This window comes from Meleagris gallopavo, chromosome 4 (assembly GCF_905368555.1).
Source record: "Meleagris gallopavo chromosome 4, MGAL_WU_HG_1.1, whole genome shotgun sequence".
Lineage (NCBI taxonomy): Eukaryota > Metazoa > Chordata > Aves > Galliformes > Phasianidae > Meleagris > Meleagris gallopavo.
Genome location: NC_139407.1, coordinates 29,514,771 through 29,538,652, shown reverse-complemented (window position 1 = coordinate 29,538,652; position 23,882 = coordinate 29,514,771). Strand labels below are relative to the sequence as shown.

General features: G+C 46.8%; 2 protein-coding genes and 1 long non-coding RNA gene across 6 annotated transcripts in view; 2 read left to right on the top strand and 1 right to left on the bottom strand.

Annotated features, from left to right (window-relative positions):
- The window catches only part of SEPTIN11 (septin 11), a 61,636-nt gene extending 54,979 nt beyond the window's left edge, over positions 1–6,657 (top strand). For 2 of the 3 annotated variants that reach the window (XM_085222650.1, XM_085222654.1), the window contains exon 10: positions 4,749–6,657. In XM_085222650.1, the coding sequence (XP_085078776.1) occupies positions 4,749–4,794 (46 nt within the window). In that variant the 3' untranslated portion in view covers positions 4,795–6,657. The remainder of the gene's footprint in view (positions 1–4,748) is intronic. The other variant, XR_014882978.1, reaches the window with a different exon arrangement.
- CCNI (cyclin I) overlaps positions 1–23,882 on the bottom strand; it is a 26,585-nt gene extending 2,703 nt beyond the window's left edge. The window contains exons 1-5 of one of the 2 annotated variants that reach the window (XM_085222655.1): positions 23,649–23,874; positions 11,800–11,956; positions 3,994–4,128; positions 1,016–1,090; positions 703–843 (exon numbers count right to left, since the gene is read on the bottom strand). In XM_085222655.1, the coding sequence (XP_085078781.1) occupies positions 703–843; positions 1,016–1,090; positions 3,994–4,128; positions 11,800–11,913 (465 nt within the window). In that variant the 5' untranslated portion in view covers positions 11,914–11,956; positions 23,649–23,874. Of the gene's footprint in view, positions 1–702; positions 844–1,015; positions 1,091–3,993; positions 4,129–11,799; positions 11,957–23,648 lie in introns of both variants that reach the window. The other variant, XM_085222656.1, reaches the window with a different exon arrangement.
- LOC146544456 (uncharacterized) lies at positions 22,835–23,838 on the top strand. The gene is made up of 2 exons (XR_014882980.1): positions 22,835–23,211; positions 23,380–23,838. It is a non-coding gene; the product is annotated as an uncharacterized LOC146544456 (long non-coding RNA).

The following is a 23,882-nucleotide window of genomic DNA, read 5'->3' as shown; positions in this document are numbered from 1 at the left end:
TCACGGAAAAAGCACAGGTGAGCTGAACCCACCGACTGCTTTGTGCAGCCTTTCTGGCAGTGCCTGCACTCATACACATGCCCTGCCTGGGGGCTTGGCAAAAGGCTCCCCTCTCCTCTCAACAACACGGGTTTGGCAGGTCAGGTGTCCCAAACAAAAACTCTTCCATAAGCAAACTGAGAGGATGAACTTCAATAAAGGGAACCTCAGGACACCTTCATTCCCTTTATCTTTCATCTAAGAATTTTGTTCTCTGACCCTGTCTTTTGCAGCAAGCACCAAGCCCTCCCGCTGCCCAGCATCAGCATGTTCTCCTTGGTTCATTCACATTTTCTGGCTGCCTGGTATTTAGCTGTGAGAAAAACCGCTGGCAGTTAAGATTCAAGGGCAAAGTTTTCAGGAGCAGTGAATCATAGTGCGTGGCTTGCCATGTCTCAAAACAGGGCCACATTTCCAGATGGCAGGCCTGCATTTCAAAAAGTGCCCCTCAAGTGGCACAAATCTCCTCTGAAATTTTCTGGCAAGGGTTTTTTTTTTTGTTAATAATTACTTTTATTTCAAAAACTACTTACACAGAGGAATTGCAACCACACCCTGAGGTTTGCGCTACTCTCCAGGTTGCTTTTTTTTTGCCTAGGTTAGCTATTGATACAATACTTTTACCAACAGACACCAGAGAGTTGTAAATAGCCCCTCATTTACAATGTGAAGGAAATCCAGTGGCGTTGCCATGTGAAGATCCCAGTTCAGTTTATCCAGGATAATCTTCTCCATTCTGCGAATTTCAGCTGGAGAACAACCGCAAAAGCTATCCCGAGCCAACACCTTCAGTACTGGAATCCTCTAGAAAAGCCAACACAAAGAAGAAAAGAGAAAACCAATTATTATTATAAAAATTATAAAAACTGTTCCATTCCTGTCCTGGCAAGTGTCAGCTGCCACATGCAAGCAAAGGCAGGATTTGAAAAGCGTATATTCAGACAATGCTAAGGTAGAACAACAACAAAAAGGTTACCTCATCTTCCTCAATGGTCTTTGCAGCAAGGAAGAAGCAGCTGATTGCAATACAGTTCAAGTATTTTGGACGGGCCTACAATACAGAACAGAAGTCCTTCCGTGAATGTGACGCAGGAACCACGCAGTCTTTTCTGGATGAACATCCTAAGCCCCAGGGTCTCGACTGCCTGTGCGACGTGTTGCAGAGCAGTGGGCTGACTTCTAATCACAGCACAGTGCTGGTGAGCTGGGCTGAGCACAGATACGTGCTCCATGACTTCAGAGAGGACAGGAATCTGCCAACCTCATGACTGTAACTGGCACCCACTGATGTGCAGCAGTGGAATGAAACAAGCTCATTTTTAGGAACTGGGGTAGAAATGGGAAGGAGAAAACCAGAAGGGGAAATTATCATCTGGCATAAGCCACTGCCATTCCACTTGCTTCAGCACTGCTGCTGGGTGTCAGACATAAAAAGAAGAAAAACATCGTAAAGTATTTTAAACTGCTGTCTTTGTTAAAGCATCTGTTAAAAAAAAAAACAACAAAAACAAACCATCACTACTCTATCTCTTATGCAGTTCTCAAAACTGTGACCCCAGGGTTATTAAGACAGCCAGGCTTTTACAGTGAGTTGTGGCAGGCAAGGTAATGCTGGATTTGAAGGGGAAAAAGTGATTTTTAATACATAACAAAAGCTTTTTTTATAGGCCCTGATTCAGAATAAAAAGCGGAACAGCCGCATGCACGGGATGTAAGGTATTCATGTAGTCCCTGTGATGGACCAGAGTAAGCAAATGCCCAGAATGTGGTGCATCTGCTGGAGCTTTTGTTCAGCAGTGACCTTTGTCAATTTGATTCTGACGAAGGACTTCACTTCTGTCACCCCCATACAAGCTACCCTGCTCCTTAGTGGCAGGGGGCTAGGAAATGCCAAGGCACCGTTTCTAAACTTTGCTGCAGCTGAGCGAGCAGGCAGCTGCAGAGCCATTACCCCACCCTCCAGCAGCCTACTGGTTCCTGGTACTCTTCTGTCCACATTAGGAGATGCTGAAAGGAAAGGTAAGTGAGAATCCTGCACTGAATACAATAATCTACTTCCAACCTAAACTGCTGCATGATCCACTCTTAATAGGTAAATTTTTGCAGATGGAATGGAGCTATGAGCTAGTTTAAATGCTAGATCCTGCACGTTACGCTTGTGTAATATGCTGTCAAGAAATCCAGCAGGCTGCTTCCAGGAAGCAACAAGAGAAAGACACGGATTGTTTCCAAAATGATGATCTTTAATAACATTCAGCCACAGCTACTTAAAGGGATACTGCTAAGCCTGGAGCACTGGCTTCCCACTGCTATTTAAACATTAGCTTAAATACTTGCAGGGAATCCACACTTGGAGGTGGTGCCTGCGCACACGTCTGTACGTTAAACTCATTTCCCCTCCTGGTCTCCTACAGGAGCCTCTTCCTGCCTTCTGAGCTGTCTGAATAATGCTCACCCAGAAGGAACATAGAACGAGCTGACAAACACCTTTGTGCAGTCTTGCTCACTGCCTGAAGCATGCAGTGAACTCGTTTACTCATATTCTCATACTCTCTTAGTAGACTCTTTGGCTGCTGCAAATTACTGGAAGAAAAACTGTACTCATGGGCATTAGCTGTTGAGGGATTTAAAATACTTTTTTTCACCTCAGTATTTCAGTAAGTCAGCCAATTTAAGATCTCAAAAACTTCCATGAATTGTAACTTGACCATTATCAGTATTTGATAGTATCTAGAATAGGTTAATGGATGTGTCACTTGCACGGCTGCAAAACACCACCCAAGTGCAGCACTTCCTGTCTGTCCCCAGAGCAGACAGTGTGACTGGCTGACAGACAGAAAGGCAACAGCCCCTAGATGCAGGTACCTACATGGTGTTTGGTTTTTTTCCCCGCTTTTCCATGGAACAGCTTCCATGACATACCAATCTTAAACCAAACAGGTAGGTCTACGTGCTCTCTGTTCCGTACAGCGGGGCTGGGCAGTCTGTCACTCCCAGGGCTGGCACCCTCTCCTGGTTACCTCACCTTTCCTTTATCCCTCCTCACACGACTTGACATCAGTCTCCAGGTCTGTCAGTCAGGCTGGCTCCAGAGCACGTTTGCACAGAATAACTTCTCTCCCAAAAAGCGCTCACATCTGCCTGTATCTTCCCCCACTTCTTTCAGTTTCCTGCACTAGCACACTTGCCAGGCCCAAACCTGCCCTCAAGCATTTGGAAGCCCCCTCCAACCAGTTTTCTGCTAGCAGGTGGTCACAGCAGTTTGAGGTGATACCAATGAACTAAATGCAGTTCAAACACCAGAGAAATTAAGAGTTGTGAGTGGCAACTTCCCCTGACTTCCCATACACGAGGGCATTAGGCCTGTATTTCTAACTGCGGGCTAGTGGGCATTTCCTTTAGCGTAACGAGTCAATTAGTTTAAGGTGGAGACTTTTTTTTTAATCCATGGCAAAACCTTTCCTCACGCTGTTTCTGAATCAGCACTAGCTAACTGTAGTTTAGGAGGCAGGTGCTGCAGTAGAGCAAATTCAACATTCAAACAGAGTTAAAAGTGAGCACGTAGTTGAAGAAGAAGGGTGTGTCTGTTCTCTTAGGTTAACGTATCTTCAAACTAATGATCTGCATGACGTGAAGGAAAGGGCAGAACAGAGGAGAGAGAAGAAGGAAAATAGTGTTGGCAGATAGAAGTGCTGGGTCATTTCCCCAAGAACTGTGTGTTCTTGTTAATCAGCCTCCAGAAGTGCCTCACTGTGCGCTGCCAGTTCTATAACACAACATCAAGCACCTGTAGCAGTGCAGACAACATCCAGTGAGGGTGTGAGAGAAAAAAAGAAGTGTGAGAGCAGAGGGGAAGCACGCATTTCCATATGGTCATGCCACCAGAACTGTACACAGAAACTGCTGAGTGGGTATTAGAAATCTATTTCACTTTATGTATTTGCAAATATTTACCTTTACCACAGCTAAAAACCTGTCCAAAAGGCTGATGGCCAGGGCGAGTGTTTCTGGATAAAGGTGGAACTGGTATTTGAGCTTGGCCAGCCACTGAATGACCTCATCCCTCTGCTTTGGAGAAATGGCTACATCCTGTTGGAGAGAAAAACAAACTATTCTTAAACACAGGCCGAGCAAGTCAGAGAAGACCAAATGTTTGTATTTCTGCAGGAATTATTCAGCAGAGAAACAAAAACCTTTTGGAAAGGTGATGCTCAGGGGCAGCCTGAATCAGCACTTTGTTCTCCCAGTTACTCCACTGCAAGAAATCTGCCCTAACGACCTTCCTTACAGCAACCTCAACCAGCACTCAGAAACGTTACTAGAGGGGAAAGACGAAGGATACCTTGTAGTTTCTCGAGTACTGAGAGTGTCCCCTGGCTCATAAGATAACTATTTCTTTTCAGCCTCCTTAGAATCACTCAGATAAACAGAAAAGCCCAGGTTGAGCAAAAGCAGATGTGCTATGGGAGCCAGGCTGGTGCACAGCTCCTGATAGACAGAGGATGGGAGGGAAATGAGTTGGTGTTTTGGACAGGAAGGGTTTATTTTCCTTCAAGTCGCGGGCATATTTTTAGCTCGCTACCCGTTAAACATAGAAAATTCTAAACAGAGTTCACAGAAGAGCTCAGCAGTGGGTTAACTGTGGACTGGGGCAAAGCGGGTACAATTTGAACTAAAAAAAGGTTACTTTATTTTCTTTTTGGCCTAAGTCACCACCATGGATTTTCTTGGACAACAGCTGAATTCCAATGCTGACACAGCGCGTCATTGATACAGAATCTCTCAGACTTGTACCCTGAAGTATTTCCAGCTTCAGCAACGCCTTTCAGTTCAACCACGCAAACATTTGTTTTCCCTTCAATTGGGGGACACAATTTGAGATGACTGTCAAGGATGTATCCAGAAGTGAGAAGTGAAGGCAAACAAATTCCTTTTTGCAATGAAAAGGTCCTCACGCTCCACAGCAGTTTGGCTACTGCTGGGACAGCTTAAACGCAACCCTCGCTGCCAGGTTACCATAGGAAGAAAAAGGTAAGGGCTTGCACAAACAGCAATCACTGCTGGGCTGGGCTCTAGCTGTCCTCCCACCATATTGCAGGGGGCAGAACACAGCGTGATTTTACAAGGCAAAAAACTCTCAACACTGAGGCAAAATAGGAACTGCAGGCTCCATCCATCACTGTGCTACTGACCATATGCCACCTGGCACAGACAGCCATGAGCTTTGTTGCAGGCCTTCTGCTGCTGCACCCTCGGAGCCCAGAAAACCTGTGCAAGCAGAGCTACAATTCTACCAGGGCCTCCCGACACAACACCAGCTTCACACCTTGCAGAAACATTACTTACAGCACATCCTCACGCTGTGCTTTGATTCCTCACTGTGCTGAGCTTCCCGCACGCTGCTTGGGGCAGGGAAGAAGGCAGCAAGCTCAAAACTGGGTGCTGAATCCTGTGGGTCACTGACATGGGTCCCACCCACAGGTGGTCACCCTTAGAATAAACAGCATAACAACAGTGCTACTGTACAGTATCTGAGCTAAAGACACGGAGTTGTGTAATCAAAAGCTGTTTCTTCCAGCCATACCAGCCGGTCTAAGAAAGACATACCACCTCTGCTTGCACAGCATGCCTTCAGTACCATATCAGGTGCTCCGGAGGACAAAATCCTGCCTCGTTTTCACTTCCGAAGCAGTGGCAGAGCAATGGCATCAGCAGGACTGAACCTCTGACTCAAGCAGGCCTCTGATCTCAGCTGGGACCACTGGGTACCACCTGACTGCACTGGGGCTTGTTAAAAACAGCACCCACCTCTTTTCAAGGGAGAAGAGTAGTTGCTTCTGTTCCAAAAAATAACTATTCTAAAAACCATTACTGCAGCCTCAAGGGGAAATCTGAGCCCCACTGGGGCAGAACTCCTGCTGCCTTGCACTCATTCCAGAAATGCTGCTTCCAAGCGTACTGGGAATATAAGGAATGCACCAAGCAGCAGTAGGGAATTTATTAAAAGCTCTGCTAACACCATCTTCTTTTGGACAGTGAGATAGGGACCTAGAACCTATCTGGGGAGAAAAATAAGCAAAAAACTATGTTAAATACTAGCTGTCCTTATACAGAGTACTTAACATGTAGCAAAGCCAAGCCTGCACAGCTGAACCCCAAACACTATCAGAAGAGGGAGGAGCGGTGGGTGAGAAGAACACCCATGCTGCTTTATTTATTGCACCTATTTTTAAATGGAAGGAAACAAAGCCATACAAAAGGGCTTACAGTCATAGCCAGGTTTGGACAATATCGCAGACTTCAAAGGTTTCAAGCGGCTTAAAGGATTATTCTGGAAATGCAGTATCTGGCTGAGCCCAGAAGGTAAGCTCTGTGTGCCTATCAGCTGAAAGCCAAACCAAAACCCAAACCAATCCCATCAAACAAAATAAACATGATTGTAAAACCCTCTGTATGACTCCTGAATCACTGCTCTGGCCAGCAGCTTTACTGGCAAAGCCAGCAAGAGTGGGCTTGGCCCTTCTTCACTGAGGGAAGAGATGCACCACCAGTGTTTCACTGACAGAGGCCTCTGTTTCCCCTGCCTGCTATACAACAATAAACTATACAATATCTATACAGCTCTGTTCTATATGTATGTTATACAACATCTGCTGCAGAGGTGGGAGTGAAGATGGCATCTCTCACGCTCCTGGCTGGGGAGGCAGGACTGCGCTGGCCCTGGCTCAGCTCTGCTCTCCTTGCGCCTGCCAAAGCGAAAGGTCAGGCCTTCTCCTAAAAACAGCATCTGCCTGAGATGGGTGGGAGGGCTCAGATCATCTTTCTGCGCTGTTGCCCAGCCTCCAGTCCTCCTATAAGCAGCCAAAAAGGATGCTCACCCTTCACAGGCAGCGCAGGGCCAAGAGGTCAAACCTCAGACCAGGGCATTAGCTCTATGCAGGGAGGCCACAACGCAAAGAAAATAACTGGACACTCAGCACCAGGGAAGTTCCTTATGGCCCACTGTAAGGGATGGGTGACAGTCAGTCTTTACCCCCCCTGCCACTCCCCCCCTTGAAGGCATACGTGCATTGTCCTAGCATCACAAGTGAGAAACACAGCTTTGTAAAATTAATTAAGCAGTCAGGTCACTGTCCCTTGAGTTATACAAAATTGAAAGCAAAATCAAGACACTGCTGTAGCTGAAAGTAAAAAAAAAGTCCCACTGGGCCAGGAAGCAAAAGTCCCTCACTGTTCTGGACGCCCACAGATGCTGTCCTCCGCTGCTGTCTACCTGTGGTCACCTTGTTTTGTCCCCACAAATCCGCCATTGCAGAACTTATCTCCAGGGGTGGAAGCATATGACAGCCTAGTGAACAAATTTTAATTAGAGAAAATTAATCCAAACCCAAGATTAACCAGCACTCTTTAACAGTGCTCCCTTCTTCCATCTGGCTCCCTCCTGCTTGGCACCTCCGTCATCAGAAGTTTGGCAGGAGCAAAGGACAGCGTGCTGCACACACCAATCCCTAACAGCTCTGGCAGATGCTCCCTCAAATCTGTGACACACTTCTGTTTTCTTTCCCAAGTAATAAATGTAAGGGTAATTCCCACCTTTTCTGAGTGCAGCAGTTTGTGTCAGCACGAACAGGACCGAGCCACCCTGCAGGAACTACAGAGCAGATCACATTTTGGACACAAATGGGGAAACAAACAGGTTTTCAGTTTCTGTTCCTAGGGTAAGGGAGGGCTACATCACATTGAAATTGTTTCCTGCAGTGGTTTGCTTGATTGCTTACCCTCCTGATGAACACACCTTTAAATACTGCCAATGACCAGCACACTTCTGAGAAGGATTCCAGGCAGGTGCTTTATGTAAAAAAGACAAGGCCTTGTCAGCACTCCAGCACATAGGCAACTGCTGCATGTCAAAATGGCAGCACCACACTCACCATGGCTGTCATTCTACCAATCCAAAGAGCAACCCTGAGGTCAGTAGCTCTGCCTAAGGGAGAACATGCAGCACCTGATACACACCAACAGGCCTGCGAGCCCCAGTGTCAGTGAGAGATAGCACCTTACTCGTCTGTTGCCAGAGCATTGCCCACAGCCTCATTTCTCAGGCACTATCAGGACGGTGCTGGCGAGGCTCTGTTGATGGGGAGAAGCACTGCTCTGAGCAGTGCAAAACAAGCTTCCCATTTACCAACATCCAAATCTCCCTGCTACTACCCTGACTGCAGGGCCTGCTGCATACTTACTTGCTATAAGACAGGAGGGCCAGAGGTTTGACTCGGGCTCTACTGCTAGCACAGCACAAATCACTTGTCAGAATACCGTGGGACTTTTGCAAAACGTAGTCTAAAAATATGTTCTCTTAAAACACAAACATGACTCAATTTTATTGCTGCCTCACCTAGGAAAAACACCTCACCTGATAACTTTTTTTTTTTAATTATTATTATCTGCTGTTCCAGACGGAGATGTTTTGCTCTTTCCCCTATTTGGTTCTGCCTGTTTCTACTGTAGGTTCATCTGGGAGCAGGAAGGTGACCTTTATCAGGACTGAGAGGCTCCTGAGAAGGGTAGTGGTAAACACCGCCACCAAATCTGTCCTTATTTGGGCCTCAGGAGGGTTTATCTGACATCAGTGACCTCCAGGCAAGGCACATGGGTCACCTCAAGCTTGCACCAGCTGGGAATGAGCAGGGTTCTCTTGAGGATCTCCAGAAGGGCCGATCAGTGAGGTCTGCCTATGGTCCAGCAGGGCAGCAAGGAGCTCGAGCAGTGCAGCCTCCCTCAGTGCACAGCACTGCCTGAACACCAAGGGGAGAGATTAGTGCCCAGCCTCCCAGCAGAGCTGAGCGCATTCGCCTCACGCTGTTTCACAAAACTGGTCTGTGATTCCCCAAAGGGTAAACAGGCACCAGAAGGTTAAAAGCCCTGCCCAAGGTCATGTGGTGAGACGGTGGAAAAACTGGGAATAAACCAAGGTCTGCTGATTCCTCGTGGTGTACAGAGACCAACAGGGGACAGAAAGAAAGAAACAGAACAAGCAGCAACAGAGGGATGATAGAATTAGCTCTGTATTTCTGCAAAAAATAAAACCTTGGCTTACAGACCTCTCTGCTGCAAAGTTACTTGGTAACATGCAAAAATCAACCTTTGACCAATCTTTACTGCTTCACTGCTCAAGCTTTAGTCACGTGAAAACTTCTGAATGCCATCAGCATGTAACCCAAAAGCAAAAAATAAAAGAGACCGAATACATTCAGAGGCACTGAGAGTGCTCCAGGCCCAGCCCAGCTGCTTTCTGAGGCTGAAAAGCCCCTGAAACACCTGGCTTTAATGCATTGCAAACACCCAGGGTCAGTGGTGTACGTATAAAGGAGGAAAGCTAAAAGAAGGAAAGCTAGAAGAAATGTACTTAGCAGTAGGGAATGAGAGCTTTCAGACAGGAATTGAAAGAAAAAAAAAAAAAATCACATACATTAACAAGTCCATAATGGATTCTGTATCCTGTACCAGAAAAGTGTATTTAAGTGTCCTCCTGTTTTTCTCTGAGTTTCTTCCTCTCACAGATCTCAATGGTGACACATTTAGAAACTGATTTTTTCTTTTTAAACACTAGAACCAAAAATGTCTTCTGAACAGCCAAAACAAAAAGTTCACTCCTGAAAAACAGCAACAGTGTACCTCCAACCTCATCACCGCTTTTCCTACATGCACTCATATTTTCTCATTTGCAAACCAGATGACTTCATTAAAAGTCTGGAGTCAGTCAACCTTGCAGCAGGGAATGGAAAGATACACGTGCTGTAGGCTGCCAAATCTGATATGCAGAGGGACGCAGATTTCCTGCCCGGTTTCATACCTCACAGGCTACCGCAGCTGTTTTCAGAAGAAGAGAAATAGAAGTTAGGGAATGGGACCTTCCAGATATTACAGAAAACAGGGTAATTCATGTTGAACTTCTGGGACTTTTGGCAGCATTGCCAAAACGCATACTGCAGAAGTGAAGGAACACGTGACAGTTTGGAAAGTTGTGTCCTGAGCTGAAGGAACAGAAAGAAATATTTTTTTACGTGACTACACAGACAAGGCTCTCAACCACTGGTGTGGCAAGCCAGGATCTCCCCAGAGCAGACAGCTGTGTTTATGTTCTCTTTTTAAAATGACCTTTGTACATTTTACACATGTGCACACAGGAACTTCATCCCAATTTAATGATTATTTACTGCTAAAAGACATTCAGTACTGCGGCATTCTAGCTGATTGACTCAACACCTGAACAGACACATAGGAAAATGCACAAAAGGAGGTTGCAAAGAAGACAGTTTTGGAGCTGGAAGTCCTGTGAAACTGCAGGAGTGGAAGCCCTAGAGAGACAGACACCAGAGCCAGGAAACACTCCAGGGCAGGGATCTCACAAATGCTGTCTAAGTGCAGGGGAGGGATCCTTCATCATCATGACATAATTGCACACGACAAGGACAAGCCTGGTATTCATTCAGGTCAGAACTGAGAGTCTTCTGAGCACAAAGGTTATAACGCACGTCAGGCTGCCTCCACACTTGATCCTACAGCAGGCAGCAGAAGCACCTCGCCAGTTCCATACTGGGCAGAGGGAGCGGCCACGTTACCCTTACCACAGGGCACAGCACACGGTGAGCTGCTGCTAACCTTGGCCTTGTAACACTATAGCTGCAGCAGCAGCAGGACAGCCATGTCACAGCACCAACATTACTCCCCGCTCCCCAGTGACAACCGAAGCACACCATGGGTGGAACCTATCTTCAGTAGGCAATCATGCAGCCCCTTGCTGCAGCTGTGTTCTCTGGGCCACCAGTACCAACTCCATCAAGGCAGAAAGATTTCCTTGTGAAATCTTTGCACGAGAATCTGGTTTGGCTGCACTCTGCATCCCTAACTATCCTGTTGTACTATAATCTTATCTCCCTGTAATATAACTGCTAACCCAGGAATACTGCCAGCACGGAATAGCAGGCTGGTTTACCATAAACCAGGGTCTTAAATTGTGCATGGCCTGAAGAAAGTGCAGCTCTGCACCTCTGACAACTAGGAAAATTACGTGTGGACTAACAAAAATAATATTGAGCCCTTTAAAAACACATTTGCTCCATCAGAACAGCAGCAGTTTCTTGTTTGCCAGAGATTAGCTTTGACAAGCTGACCGACAAACCTGTGTGAACATTTTACATCAATCAATACAAGCAAAGCTGGCTCTGAGCCTGTCTCGGTAATTACTTTGATCCACTCCAACAGCAAGGTACCAGAAAACTCTGAAATTAACTCACACTTCTAATCAGCCATCCTCTCACTTCGCAGTTTGTTTTAAACAAAACCTCATGGAGTTCTTGAATGCAGGTGCCAGACAGGTGCTGACTCTGAAGGAGCACAAACACAACTCAGGCAGGATAAAGCAGCGAGCAGCTTGCTCCTCTTAAGGACCACAGAATTTGAGCAGACACGTGTGTTAGTTAATCCAGGCAGTTTATGAAATGAGTTTAATTAAACCAATACACGTACGTGCTTCCACAAGCAGCAGCAGAGCTCCAAATGCTGTACAGTGTGTTCTGCACCGTGCTTCTGGGTCTGTTCCTCAAATACGACAGCACCCACTCATTTCAGAGGCTAATTTCCCGGCTCTCAAGCAGAAGACAACGCCTCATGCAATAGCTTGAGTTATTCACACAGAAATATACCAGAGGATACTCTCATGCCTTTAGGAAGACGAAAGATGTGAAAAAGAGACGTTACCTGATCGGGCTGAATTTTCGGCACATGTGCTTTCCACATTTGAGCTTCCCTAGAGATTGCCATCTCCAGAAGGAGAGACAACCTCTGGCTCTCCACGGGTCCCGTAAACTTCATGGTGACCCTTGGATCTGCCTGCCACCCAGCTGGATACAGCTACCTGCGAAGGCAAAGAAAGTACAGAGGTGACTGAAGTTGCAGGAAATGGAACAGGCTCATCTGCAACACAGGCAGCGATCCATCAGGCACTCGGCACACCTTCCCAAGGGAACCCAAAGAACCAGCTCTAACTCACGCGAAGCTGGACCGAAACCATCCCCAGGTCTGAAATAACTATGTGGGCTGCAGAGTCTTGTACAAATGTACTGGAAAGTTCAGGAAGGTTCCACTTGGGTCTAACCTCTCTGAAAATGTTTTAAGATCCAAAAAACATACAGCACGTCTCTAATATCAAATAGGAAATGCGTAACAGTAGAGGGAGAAGTGGCAAACCCAGTGAAAATCTCTGCAAAGCACGAAGTGGCTGGATGCTGGGCAGGTGGCAGAGGATATTTCAGCAAGACCTTGGCATTCAGGAACACCCGATTCCAAAAGCAATCATAAAAAGCATACAAACTAAAGCAGAACATCTTGCTGTACACAAAAGAAATAATAAGGGACTCTCCTGGCCATGGTATAGCCTCTATCTACAATAAGAATGTGTCAGCACCTCTACATTTGAAATTAAAACGTAGAACATAATATACATATATTTTTAAGGCAATAGATTCCACCGCATACTTTTAAAAAGAGAAGATGATCTGACTGAAAAGGTTTCTCAAATTGTGCTAATACTTCCGACCATTATTCTGTCTGCACAGTTCTCGACAGCATTAAATTGCTGGTGAAACAATTCTGCCCTGAAGGGTAAATCCATGGGAAAGTTATTGAAGCTTTCTATTCCTTTTGAGAGCTGCTGTGAAATCTGAAACAGGTGGATTTTGGCCAACTCCTAAGCAAGCTATTTTATAAAGACCAGCTTGTTGATACAAGGTTATTTCCTGTATTTACAGGAAACAAGGCAACATGCTGAAAAGAGAAAATAAACAAAGATCACAGTGAAAACAATGAGAAATGATTTACTGTAAATAACAACAGCTCTGAACAAAAGGACATTCAAAGTGCTATCGCAGCTTTAAAGGAAACTGCAGAACATTTTTCTGCATTAGTTTACAGAAGTTTTTAGAGGGTATGACTCCCCCGGAACCTGCACCTTGCATGAAGCATCCCACCTGGAGCTGCCCTGACTTTAAGTGGCAAATAAACTTCCAGCCTTTCAATCCTGAACAGAAAGCCCTCTGGACTGAATTTCTATAAAACAAATGCTTCCTTGTGAACATCAGCGTGGCTGTCCTAGCTTGGCATAGCCCTGAGTGAAACGACCCCAAGGTGAGCAGGGCAGGGCTACACACAGATTTTTCTGGCTGGAGGGAATGCCTTGGACCAGGATTCCTAAGCAGGCTGGAAATGCTCTGCAACGTGTCTCAAAATCACTTCTAATCAGCCCTGAATTCCTAGTTAATTATCACTGTGGGCTCCAGAAAGGTCCCCAGAGCAGGGTAATGGCTGGCTCTGCACCGCCTGCTCATGGAAACACAGCCGTAGCTCCCAGAAGGAAATAGCGATGCTCTCTGCTTGGTTTTGTAGGAAAGAGAGAGTAATTAACCAGCCTTCAAACCACCGGAGAAAACACATGAAAAACTTCAGGCCAAAGTCAGCATCCTCAGAGGCTTTTTTCTGTTGACATAACCGTTTCCACCGCAATCGCAGCAAAAATGGGTTTCACAGCCCTCTGGGCCTCATCTTGCTCCTGCTCCCATCATTTTTCCCAGAGCTTGGGCCACAAGGTTGGCTCCAGAGGCCTTTCCAGACAGCACTTCTGCCTCCCTGATCCCATCCCTGCTCTGCATCAGCCACAGCTGGGAGCTCAGTGCTGTTCCCAAGGGTTCTGAGCATGCAACATTTCCATCGACCGGTGACCGCGGTGGGAGAAGGGAGAATAAACTTTCCTTGCTGAACCAGGGAGAAAAATGAGCAAGGGCTGAGGCTCAGTAACCTTTATAAAGAAAAAAAGGAGAATGACGCGCTTGAAAGTTTTCCTTGGAGCAAAAATGGCGTGCAGACTTTTCCAGCACCAAGAGCAGAGCAGGCAAGCTGCCAAGCAGCCGGAGGGCTGCAGCTTGTTTGCATCTGAATTTACATCGCTCTTCATCAGATAAATGCACAGCGTATTTAAAGAAATGACAGCATGCTCTGCGTGTATGCAGCACTTCATGAAACACTATGAGCACTGCTCGGAGAGGAACAGGTCCCAAAACACTGCGCTGGGAATTCCCACTGGGATGCCTGTGGCAGAGCCCGGTGAGGTCACCATAAAGTAACTCATCCTTGCTTTCTGCCTCTGTTTTCCTGACTGAAAAAGAAATTTGAGCTCTAGGGTGGGGTTTTTTTTTGGTGGCCACTTCAGGAGTCTTAAGCCACTGTTCAAGCTGCTGTTAGTTGCTTCGTTTTTAGTGGAAGGTCAACCATCTGCACTCGTATTGCTCAAAGAGCAGCTGGAGAATTAGCAAAGCAGAACTAAACCAAGTAAACGCACCAGCTTTGTTTGGACGTCTCCTGTGAGCACTGCCACACGCTCCAGGCTGAACCTTGCTCTGAAATTCAAGTCAAAACTTTTGGTATTCACTAAAAACACCCTGCCTGGGCCCATAAAATGTAACTCCTCTCATAAAAACATCCCCTTTTGATTCAGGTTTATAGCTGACTTGAAGAGCGCTTCCTGTTTCCCTTGAGAAGTCTGACACCGCTGAGTGCTGCAGGGCACAGGCTCGGAAAGCAGCTCCATGTTGGCAGGCACTGGGGCAGTCAGTCACTGCGCCAGGAACGTGTTTGGATTGGGGCAGGGGGAGCGTGGCTGTGCAGGATGCTACAGGGCCGATCTTAGGCTCTGTGATGCCTTTGCACTGACCCCAGGAATCAGTGTCTGCGTTGCAGGAATGCGTTATCCAGCAGCAGGACCAGCCCGGAACTCAGCTCCTGAATTCGCCCTGCCTCCACTTGCAATTCAGCTGCGCCAATACAACAGCGCACAGGAATGCACTGTAAACAGCATCACTGAAATCCTTCAGGGCAATTATGAAAATCTCTTTCATTTCACAGATTGTTGTTTTTGTTGTTTTTTTTTTTTTCCAAATAGATGATTTCAGGAAGAAAAAAAAAAAAAAAAAAAAGATTTCTGGGATTAGAGACAGCTCAAAAACTGCTGTCTTTATTTTTCACATAAATCCAGGTGGGTATTCTGGAGCTAAGAAGGGTGATTCCAACAGAGCTCAGGCACCACATGCATTTCTGCTGCCCTTGTAAGTGTTTTCAGCAGGCAGCAGCCAAATCTGCTTCAGCTGTGGCGCGCAGTAACACAGTCCTACAGATGACCTGAAAACAGACTTTGCTGTGTGGGGGAGGAAGGCGAAGCAGAAGGAAAGGAGGATGGAGGCTGAATCCCTGCGAGCCCCAGTCAGCCATCTGTGATTTCCAAGCATCAAAATGCAGTTTGTGCTGCTAGGAGGAATCAGCTCACTGCGATTAGAAATTTCAGAGCTGTGGGCAGGGGGTGGGACGGATGTTAATTTTAGTATCTGGGGCTTTCTCTTCCTTAACTCCTTCCTCACCCAGTGGCAGCAGAGCAGCCCACAAATGCACTGGGCAGGAGGTGGCTGCAGCTCCGCTGAGGTCTGAGAAGCAAAATCAGCAGGCATCAGCTCCCTTTGGGATTCCTACATTATTTTTGTCTCAGACAACAATCCTAGGACAGTGCTCCCACAAATGCCTCACTACTGCAAATCAATGCCCAGCCTTCCATTCTTTCCCTTTGTTAAAGCACAACCCGATGTGGCAGCGCAGAGGACTTGCATGGGTTAAGACTGACGTCCAACTGTTTGCCTTGTGCAAAGTAAATCATGCTGTAGCTAGGTTAGTGAGAACAGCACGGCTGAGCTGTGAGACAGCGTACGTGAGCTTTTCCAAATTAAATGGTCGGGATTACAGTTTGATATTTCAACATCTAAATAAGCAAGTGGATGCGAAGCAATGAACTGATTTCTATGGAATGAGAAGGACATTAAAATGTGTTAGCAGGAGAGAAACGTATCAACATCAAACATAAGCCCACCACAGGTTAAACATAGCACACCTTCAGCAAGCAGTGTATTCCATTTGTGTATAAGCAGCCAACAGCCCAAAATTCGGAAAGAGGTACTTTAATTCAGGCTGGGAAACGAAGAGGGCCCTTTGCATTTGTCTGCATGACTCACCCAGCGCCAACTCCCACCATCTGCTACAAAGGGAAGCCTGTGAGATATTTTGGCAGCATCTTTCAGGCAAGCTCATGTACATCACACACTTGCCACTTCCTTTCCTCCAACCAGATTTTTCCTAGGAGTGTAAATAAATGTGACCTCATTTTAGTGCTGGTTTTCCAAATTCAAGGAGCTCTCCAAACATTTTAAAGAAAGCTGCCAGTTAAAAAACACAAGTCTGCAAGCACAAAGAAAGAATGCAGGGCAACGTTTTGATGGGGAGCCATTCTAAAGCCTGTTTTGAAGCACAGAACTCCCACGACCTATCCAGCAAGCACAGAGGAGAGGAGCCCTCTCTGCTCTTTCACAGATACAGCCCTGAGCCATTTTGTACAGCCCGTAGCTGCTGCCAAACTCAGTGTCTCTCTAACCAGGTTAATTCTAAGAAATTCTGCCGTGCCTCAGTGCCCAGGACTCATGACTGATCCAAGAGTTTCACTATCTAAGGGACGCTCAAATGACAGAAACCAAGGCAGCAGATGAACTCCCAGCTGAACTTTGAAACAACATCCCCATTCTTCCCTCCCAGAGAGGCAGGCACGCTTCCAGGTCCCTCCTGCCCTAACCCTTTTCTGGACGAGAGCAGTATTTCTTTTTGGGCTCTCTGATGGCCACAATCTCCAAGCAGCATTTGCCCAGGAAGGTCTTTGGTCAGCACTGGCCTCAACTTCTCCCATGCCACCACTGTGTGAGTGATGCAAACAAGCTGCTTCAGGCACAGCCCCTTTCCTTCTTAAGGCACAGTGTGGCAACACACCAAGTCCAGTGTGAACAAAAGGTGAGGGCAGAATCCAGCCCTAAGAGACCCACTTCAGCTGCAGAAAGCACGTGTTTGATGCAAAGAGGAGATGGAACTCAATATATTTTAATGAATTCTGCTTTAAGATTTTGCTTCATTTGAACCTAAAAATCAAAGGGGAAGTTATTAAATGATGGAGGCTCTTTGCTTGTACGGATTAAAGTAAGCAAAACCAAAACCCTTGCAAACAAAAACTTCTCTATGCCATTTTATGACACTTGCAAAAGAAACGCTCACATTTTATACTCTTTCAACACTGCAGGCTCATCCTCTGGCTGCTGATATGCCAAAGAATTCAGGCTACAGTGTAGGCAGAGATCAGCCCTGCTGTTGCTTGGAACACAGATCTCCGTGCTGAGAACAGACATGCTGCCAGGTGAGGAGTGTGAGCCTTTACTCTGTACGCAGAGGTGATGCATCGAGGGCAGGCAGCCTCAGATGCAACAATTCCCTGAAGAGATGGTGCCCGGAACTGAAGTGCAAGAGAGCTGTAAAGAAACAATAAACTTGGAGACAAGGTCCAGGATCACTGGGGAACATTCAGGATCCCTCTAAAAAAATGTGATGGTGCCTGCTCTTGCTAGATAAAGGCAAGGCAGTAGGACCACAGAAGCTCTCACAAGCAAGATGTACTTGATCCAGAAGGCTTGGTGCCTTTGCTGCAGCTGCACCTGATTAGGGAGCCTCAGGCACCCATCAGCCAGTGCTTGACAGAAGCCCACAAGGGAGTGCAGCTTGCAGATCTCAGAGGACAGAGCAGCTTGTGCAGATGGATGTGAAGAAGGGGACTCTCCATGTGTCCCAGTGTAAGTGGCCTCAGCTATGGCCGTGAGACACCACAGGGTAGTTTCCAGAGCAGGCCCTCTCAGGGTTGAGACTTGATAGCAGATGGAGTGTGACAGCAGATAGCTTGACAGCATTTGGAACGTGGCCCTCCAAGCTCCAGAGGTCTCTGCTGTGCTGGGAGAGCCAGCCTCATCCTGCAGGAGCTGCTGTCAAATGCAGGAGTGACAGAAGTGAGCAGGCTGCTTGGCAGCAGAAAAGGTGAAAGGGAGATACGTAAGGCTTTTTCTGAGATACAGCACCCAAAGTGTTTACAAGTACAAAAAGGTTTGCTACCCCTAAAGTTGAAGAGGAATCAGATGTGCCTTTAAGTGAAGGATCTGGGCCATGCAAGATCACCAGGAGAAATGGTGAGTGATCATAAAGGGTGACTTCTAGGGGAGTGGGCTTGAGTGCGGTCACCTCCAGCACTTGCATGTAAGCAATGAGGTGCTTACAAGGTACCATTCCAGGGAAATCAACAGGCTGTGGTGCCTCCCTGAGGGGCATGAACACTAATGCACAGAGCATGAGAAACAAACACGATGAGTGTGAGATGTGTGTGCTATTGCAAGGCCACAGCCTTGAGATCACAGAGGTGTGGTGGGATGGCTCCCATGACTAGGTGTTGCAATGGAGCAAAGCAGAGTCTTTAGGAAGATGAGAGGACTTAATCACCCCAGTAGGTGTTGGAAGGTCAACAGAGCAGGGCACAAGCAATTCAGGAAGTTGTTGGGCTGCATTGACAGCATCTTCCTGATCAAGTTATAGAAGAGCCAACAAGGAGAGTTGCTCCGCTGGGTCTCACACATGCCAGAAACAAGGAGGCGCTCACTGGGGATGTCAAGTTCAAAGGAAGCCTTGTCTGCAGTGACCAGGAAATAGCAGAGTACAGGATCCTGGGAGAAATGTAAAAAGCAAGTTCACAACAGTGGACTTCAAGAGACCAGACTTTGGCCTTTTTAAAGATCTGCTTGGTAGTCTCATGAGATAAGACAATGGAGTGAAGAAGAGCAGGAGAAAGCCTATTAGTATTCAAGGATCACATCTTCCAATCTCAAGAAAAGTCAAACTCAATGAGATACAAGTCTGGAAAAAATGCTATGGGGCCTATGTGGATGAACGAGCAGTTTCCAGAAAATTAAAAAACAAAACACAGACATGGTTGAAAGAAGGGTGAGTAAAAAGACACTGCCCAAAAACAAGAAGGAAGACTCTGGAAACCACAGGCTGGTAAGCCTCACCTTGATCCCCAGGGAGGTAACTGAGCAGCTAATCTTGGAAATCCTCTGTAGGTATAGGAAGGACAACAACAAAAAAATAAATCATCAGGAGTAGTCAGCATGGAGGGGAAGTCATATTTGAACAATTTAATCACCTTCTGTGGCGGAATGACTAGCTCAGTAGACGAGGAAAGAACAGTGAATATTGTCTATCTGAACCTGAGCAAGACTTTCCCATTAAGATCTTTATAGACATGCTGCGAAGATATGTGACTGGATGAGCAATGGGCTGGATTGAAACCTGGTGTTACGGTTGGGACCTGTGGGTTTCGTCCTTGGAGATCTCCAAAAGCCACCTGGACATGGCCCTGGGCACTGTGCTCTGAGTGTCTTTTCTGGAGCAGTGCTTGGGCCAGCTGGACCCACCTCAGCCCTTCTGTGACTTTATAGGCTTCAGGTTCAGAGCAGTGTGGTGGTGAGAGCACAGCTGTATGCCCAGAGGGGCACATACAGCCTCTCTAAATACTGAACTTCTAAAAAAAAAAAAAAAAAAAAAAAAAAAAAAAGCAAACTAAACCTGGCATTATGTAATGTCTCACTGCTAGTCTCCTCAAAGCAAAGGCAACACATGCAGAGCATGATTCACTTCTTCCATCACCAACATAACATAAATCAACAGCAAGTTGAAGGAAGTCACTGTGAGGAAAATCAAGCTCACGAAGTATGAAACTGAGCAGTAATTTCATAAAGCAGGGCCAGAGGCTTTCATGTCCATAAAAGCTAACTGTACAGGAAAGGGTCAACAAATATTCAGGACGTAAGGCATCATGCAGCACCTTTTGAGTAATACAATCGCCTGAAACCAGATAAATACGGTGCCTCTATGGCAAAGAGAAAGGAGCCGGACCCAGCAACAGTTCTCTTTGTCTTTAGGCAGCAGTCATTAACGCAAATGAGAGGCAACATAACCAAACAAGTTTTCACCCAGTTCAACACTCACATCCAAAAAACATGCATCTACAATGGCTTGATTCCTCTCGACAACAACAAAAGAAAATTTTATCTGAAAGCATAGATGTTCACCACAGCCAATATTTTGCTTTGCAGGCTCTGATTGGCTTCAGGGTAAATTATCAGTGATTACTGCTAATATCAGGATACAGTGTGAGGCACTAAAAAGAGGCAATTATGAGGAAATGAGAAATTATCTGCTGTAGAAACAATAGATCAATTATGAGGTATGGCACAGTAGCTGCAGAACAGCATTCTTAGGCTCTGAGGGTACCATCTCCTCATTCTCATTAACCAAAGAGAACCCACAGCTATAAAGCTTAATTATCCTCCAGGAGCATGAGCTTGCTGTCTAATTAGCCTCTTGTTGAGACAATACATAAAAGGACCTAATTCCAGTCGTCCACAAAATAGGATGGCACAGCCCTGGCTCTTCCATAAGTGCTCATCTCTCCTGCCCAATCGGTACAAATTTAACAGACCCCATTTCCCAGGTTCCAGACCTAAACACAAGAGTCTTCAGCCTAAAATAAAGCCAGGAGGCGGCATGTGTACTGACATGTCCAGGGCTGTATTTGTAACAGCAGAGTTAGAGCTCCACTTCTGCAAAGCGTGTTGAGCAAAGTCCCCCTTGGCTCCTATCACCACAAGCACAGGCACATTTGTGGCTCTCCCGTAAATGGAGACTAAGCCGCATCTGACGGTAACGTTATTACAGCAGTTGCATCTCTAAAAGAAGCAGGCTTTTCAGCTGCATGGCATGGCAGCTGAAAATCACCAGATTTGCAGTCAAAGTTCTATTGAGAAAGTAAACATTGATGTCTTGGGGGGCCAAGCTGTCACCAAACAGCACTGAAGTGAAGCCACCCCAGACAGTGAATACTCTGTGACTCTGTGATCTTACCCTGTGCAGTGTTAGTACCACCCAAAAGGCACAAAAGCCTCTGCAAATGGGTTCATCCAGTACCTCCCTGGTACAGAAAGTGTTTAATGTCTGGGCTGATGAGCAAAGTAGAGTATCTGCAGTAACATGTTATTAAAGAGGGAGCTTTTAGATGAATTTATTGCATGCCTAGTGCAAATACACATTGTGGTTAATAAAACAGTGCTGATAATATTTACAGTTAGCAAACGTGGGAAGGGAGAATTTCAGACCGTACCTGCCTCCTACTTACAAGGGAGATACCCGATATTTTCTACACATCTAAGTGACTTCAGCTTGCTTTTCTAGTATTTGTAAACAGCTATTATTGTATTGAATTCTGAAAGAAACCCCCTCATCCACTCTCAGTAAACCAGAATTCTCCTTCAAATCCACCTCCCCAGTGGCCAGCCTGAATTTCCTGCTGCTTCATAGGAGGGTCCCGCTGACAGCAGCTGCATTTGCAGCATCTCTTGCCCCATGAGAAATCATGGGAGTTAAGGAAAGCTGCCACTTTGTTCCTGGGCAACTTAGCTCTGTGCACCCATTTTGTATCATGGCTGTGGAACCTGAAGGTCCTCTCACATGTGTTTCGCTCCAGGTGGAGATGTGTGACTTTTCCACTCATATTCTGCTCCCTGAGCAAGAGAGTCCCAAGGGCTATCGCTGGGCTGTGAGAACCCTACATCTAGTTTTGCTGAAGCCACCAGTGCTGCTCAGCCTTCATTAACCTTACTTCCAGTAGATTACAGAGCAGTGTGAAATAAACAGCAGACCGCACATCCATTCTGTCATGCAGGTTAAAGATATCATTTATGCCAGCAGGACAGTTGTGCCAAACCTTATTCCTAAAAATCCCATGTAAAAACATGAGTATTGAACCCACGAATATACACACTCCTGATAACTTGGCTTGGCCTGAGGTGAAGCTTCGCTACTGTTATTGCCAGCGTGCTGCTGCGGATGTGCAAAGGAAAGCATCCTTCTTGTGGGCCTGAGGGAAGGCGTGCTCTGCTCCTGTGCCTGCAAGGGTACTTTCCTGAGTGGCTGAGCCTGGGAGAGCTCAGAAGGGAACACAAGAGCCAAACTCTAGGGCAGATGCTGAAGCTGCAAACGCTTGGTTCCAGCTGCAGACTTGGGAAGTTTATCCAAAGCAAAGACAGTAATGCTGAATGGCCTCACATTCAGAACAAAGTGTATTTCAATCACAAAGTCTGTAAATATTATAGTAACAAGTATTCTGAAAATACAAAAATAACACATTTTAGAAGGTAAATATTGATTGCATCCCCGTGTTAATACAAGATGTTAAATACACGGTTTTGGATGCTGTGCTGCCCTCAAAACCACGAGTCCCAACTTCTGACTTACTGGAGTCCCCATACGAAGCCAGTCCAACACCTCCACAGTGCAAGAATAGCAGCAGTTTCCCAATGCAGGGCTCTGGGAGCACCCATTGGATGCTGGCAGCAGCCCATGACATCTCCAACCAGCCCCAGTAGCACCTTTTGCACAGAGATAGAGCAATACATATTCTGTCAACCATGCAGCAATATTAGGAGAGCAGCAGACCCAGGGTATTTTTAAAGAAGGACCCCAGAGCAAACAAAGCACAAGACTTGGCAAGTAAAATACAAAACAGTAAGTAAGAATACGGACATATTAAGTGCAGCATCTAAGATCGGTTCCACCATTTATCAAATCACATAACAAGGTCCAAGTAGAGGTGAAGTGCAGATAAACCATGTTAAAATTCAGCTCCAGCTGGGGAAAAGCCAGAAAGAAAATCAGCTTCCTGCATTCTACGCCAAGGTCTGCACAAGCACAAGAGACGAGATGAGAGCAAGTTGCCCCACAGCATCACAAGGCAGCTAAACTCCTTCAAAAGCAAACCTGAATCACTAGCAGGGATCCAAAAGCAAACCCTCGAGACACAGAAATTTACTTTTAGACACAGTGATTTGCTTTTAGAGAGACAAGCTCTGGCCCTGCCTCGCCTCCAGAATCTGGGCACGAGGGGAGAAAGAGCCACAATCACACACATCACCCCTGCAAGGGAAAGGTGAGGCATGCTCCAAACAGCAGTTGGGCAATCACACACCATGTATACTTTGCCTAATTTAAATACTGAGTTATAAGGAGACTCACACTTCTGTCTGATAAGAGGGGCTGTGCTGTGCACCGGGCTGCTGCCACACACTATGAGAAGGATGCTCACAGATCCCAATATTAAGGAGTGCTGCTGTAAGCAGAGGATTTAAACAGCCTCTTTTCTAAGGGTGGGAAGCCTTACGGGTTGTTCCTTTTTCCTCCTTTGCAGGATAGGAATGGGAAGGCAAAGGAACAGCTTTATTACTGCACTAAAGACAAGTCTCCAGAAGGATGTTTTTGCAAGCTTACTTTCTACCACAGGGACGGCAATCTCAGACCTTTGCTGATAGCAAACACAGCTCCTCCTTCAAGAAAACTTCTTCCATCGCTGACGGGACAGCAAAGCGGGACGGACACGGCCCAGCTCTGCCAACAGCCACAAGCAAAAGCAGAACCAAAGGAGAGAACCCAAACGCTGCCCAGCACCAAGGGCCACCCAACAGCTCGCTCGCCCCCCAGCTCGACTCCTCGCACCCCGCGCACATGCAGGTGCCGAGCATCCCTCGCACACCCGCTGCACGCCCGCTCACCTCCCCTGCGGCGGCGGGGCGCCCGGCCATCAGCACCCCATTGCGGGGCGGCGGCGGCGGGGCTCCTCCGCGGCGCTTCAGCTCCGTGCGGGCCCCATGGCCGAGGCGGCGGCGGCGGCGGCCGGCGGCAGGCTCATGTCGCCATGGCGGGGCCGCGGCGACGGGGAGGGAAGGGAGAGGCGGGCCGCCGCCGCCGCCGCGCGGAGGGACGGGGAGGGAAGGGGGGAGGGGGTA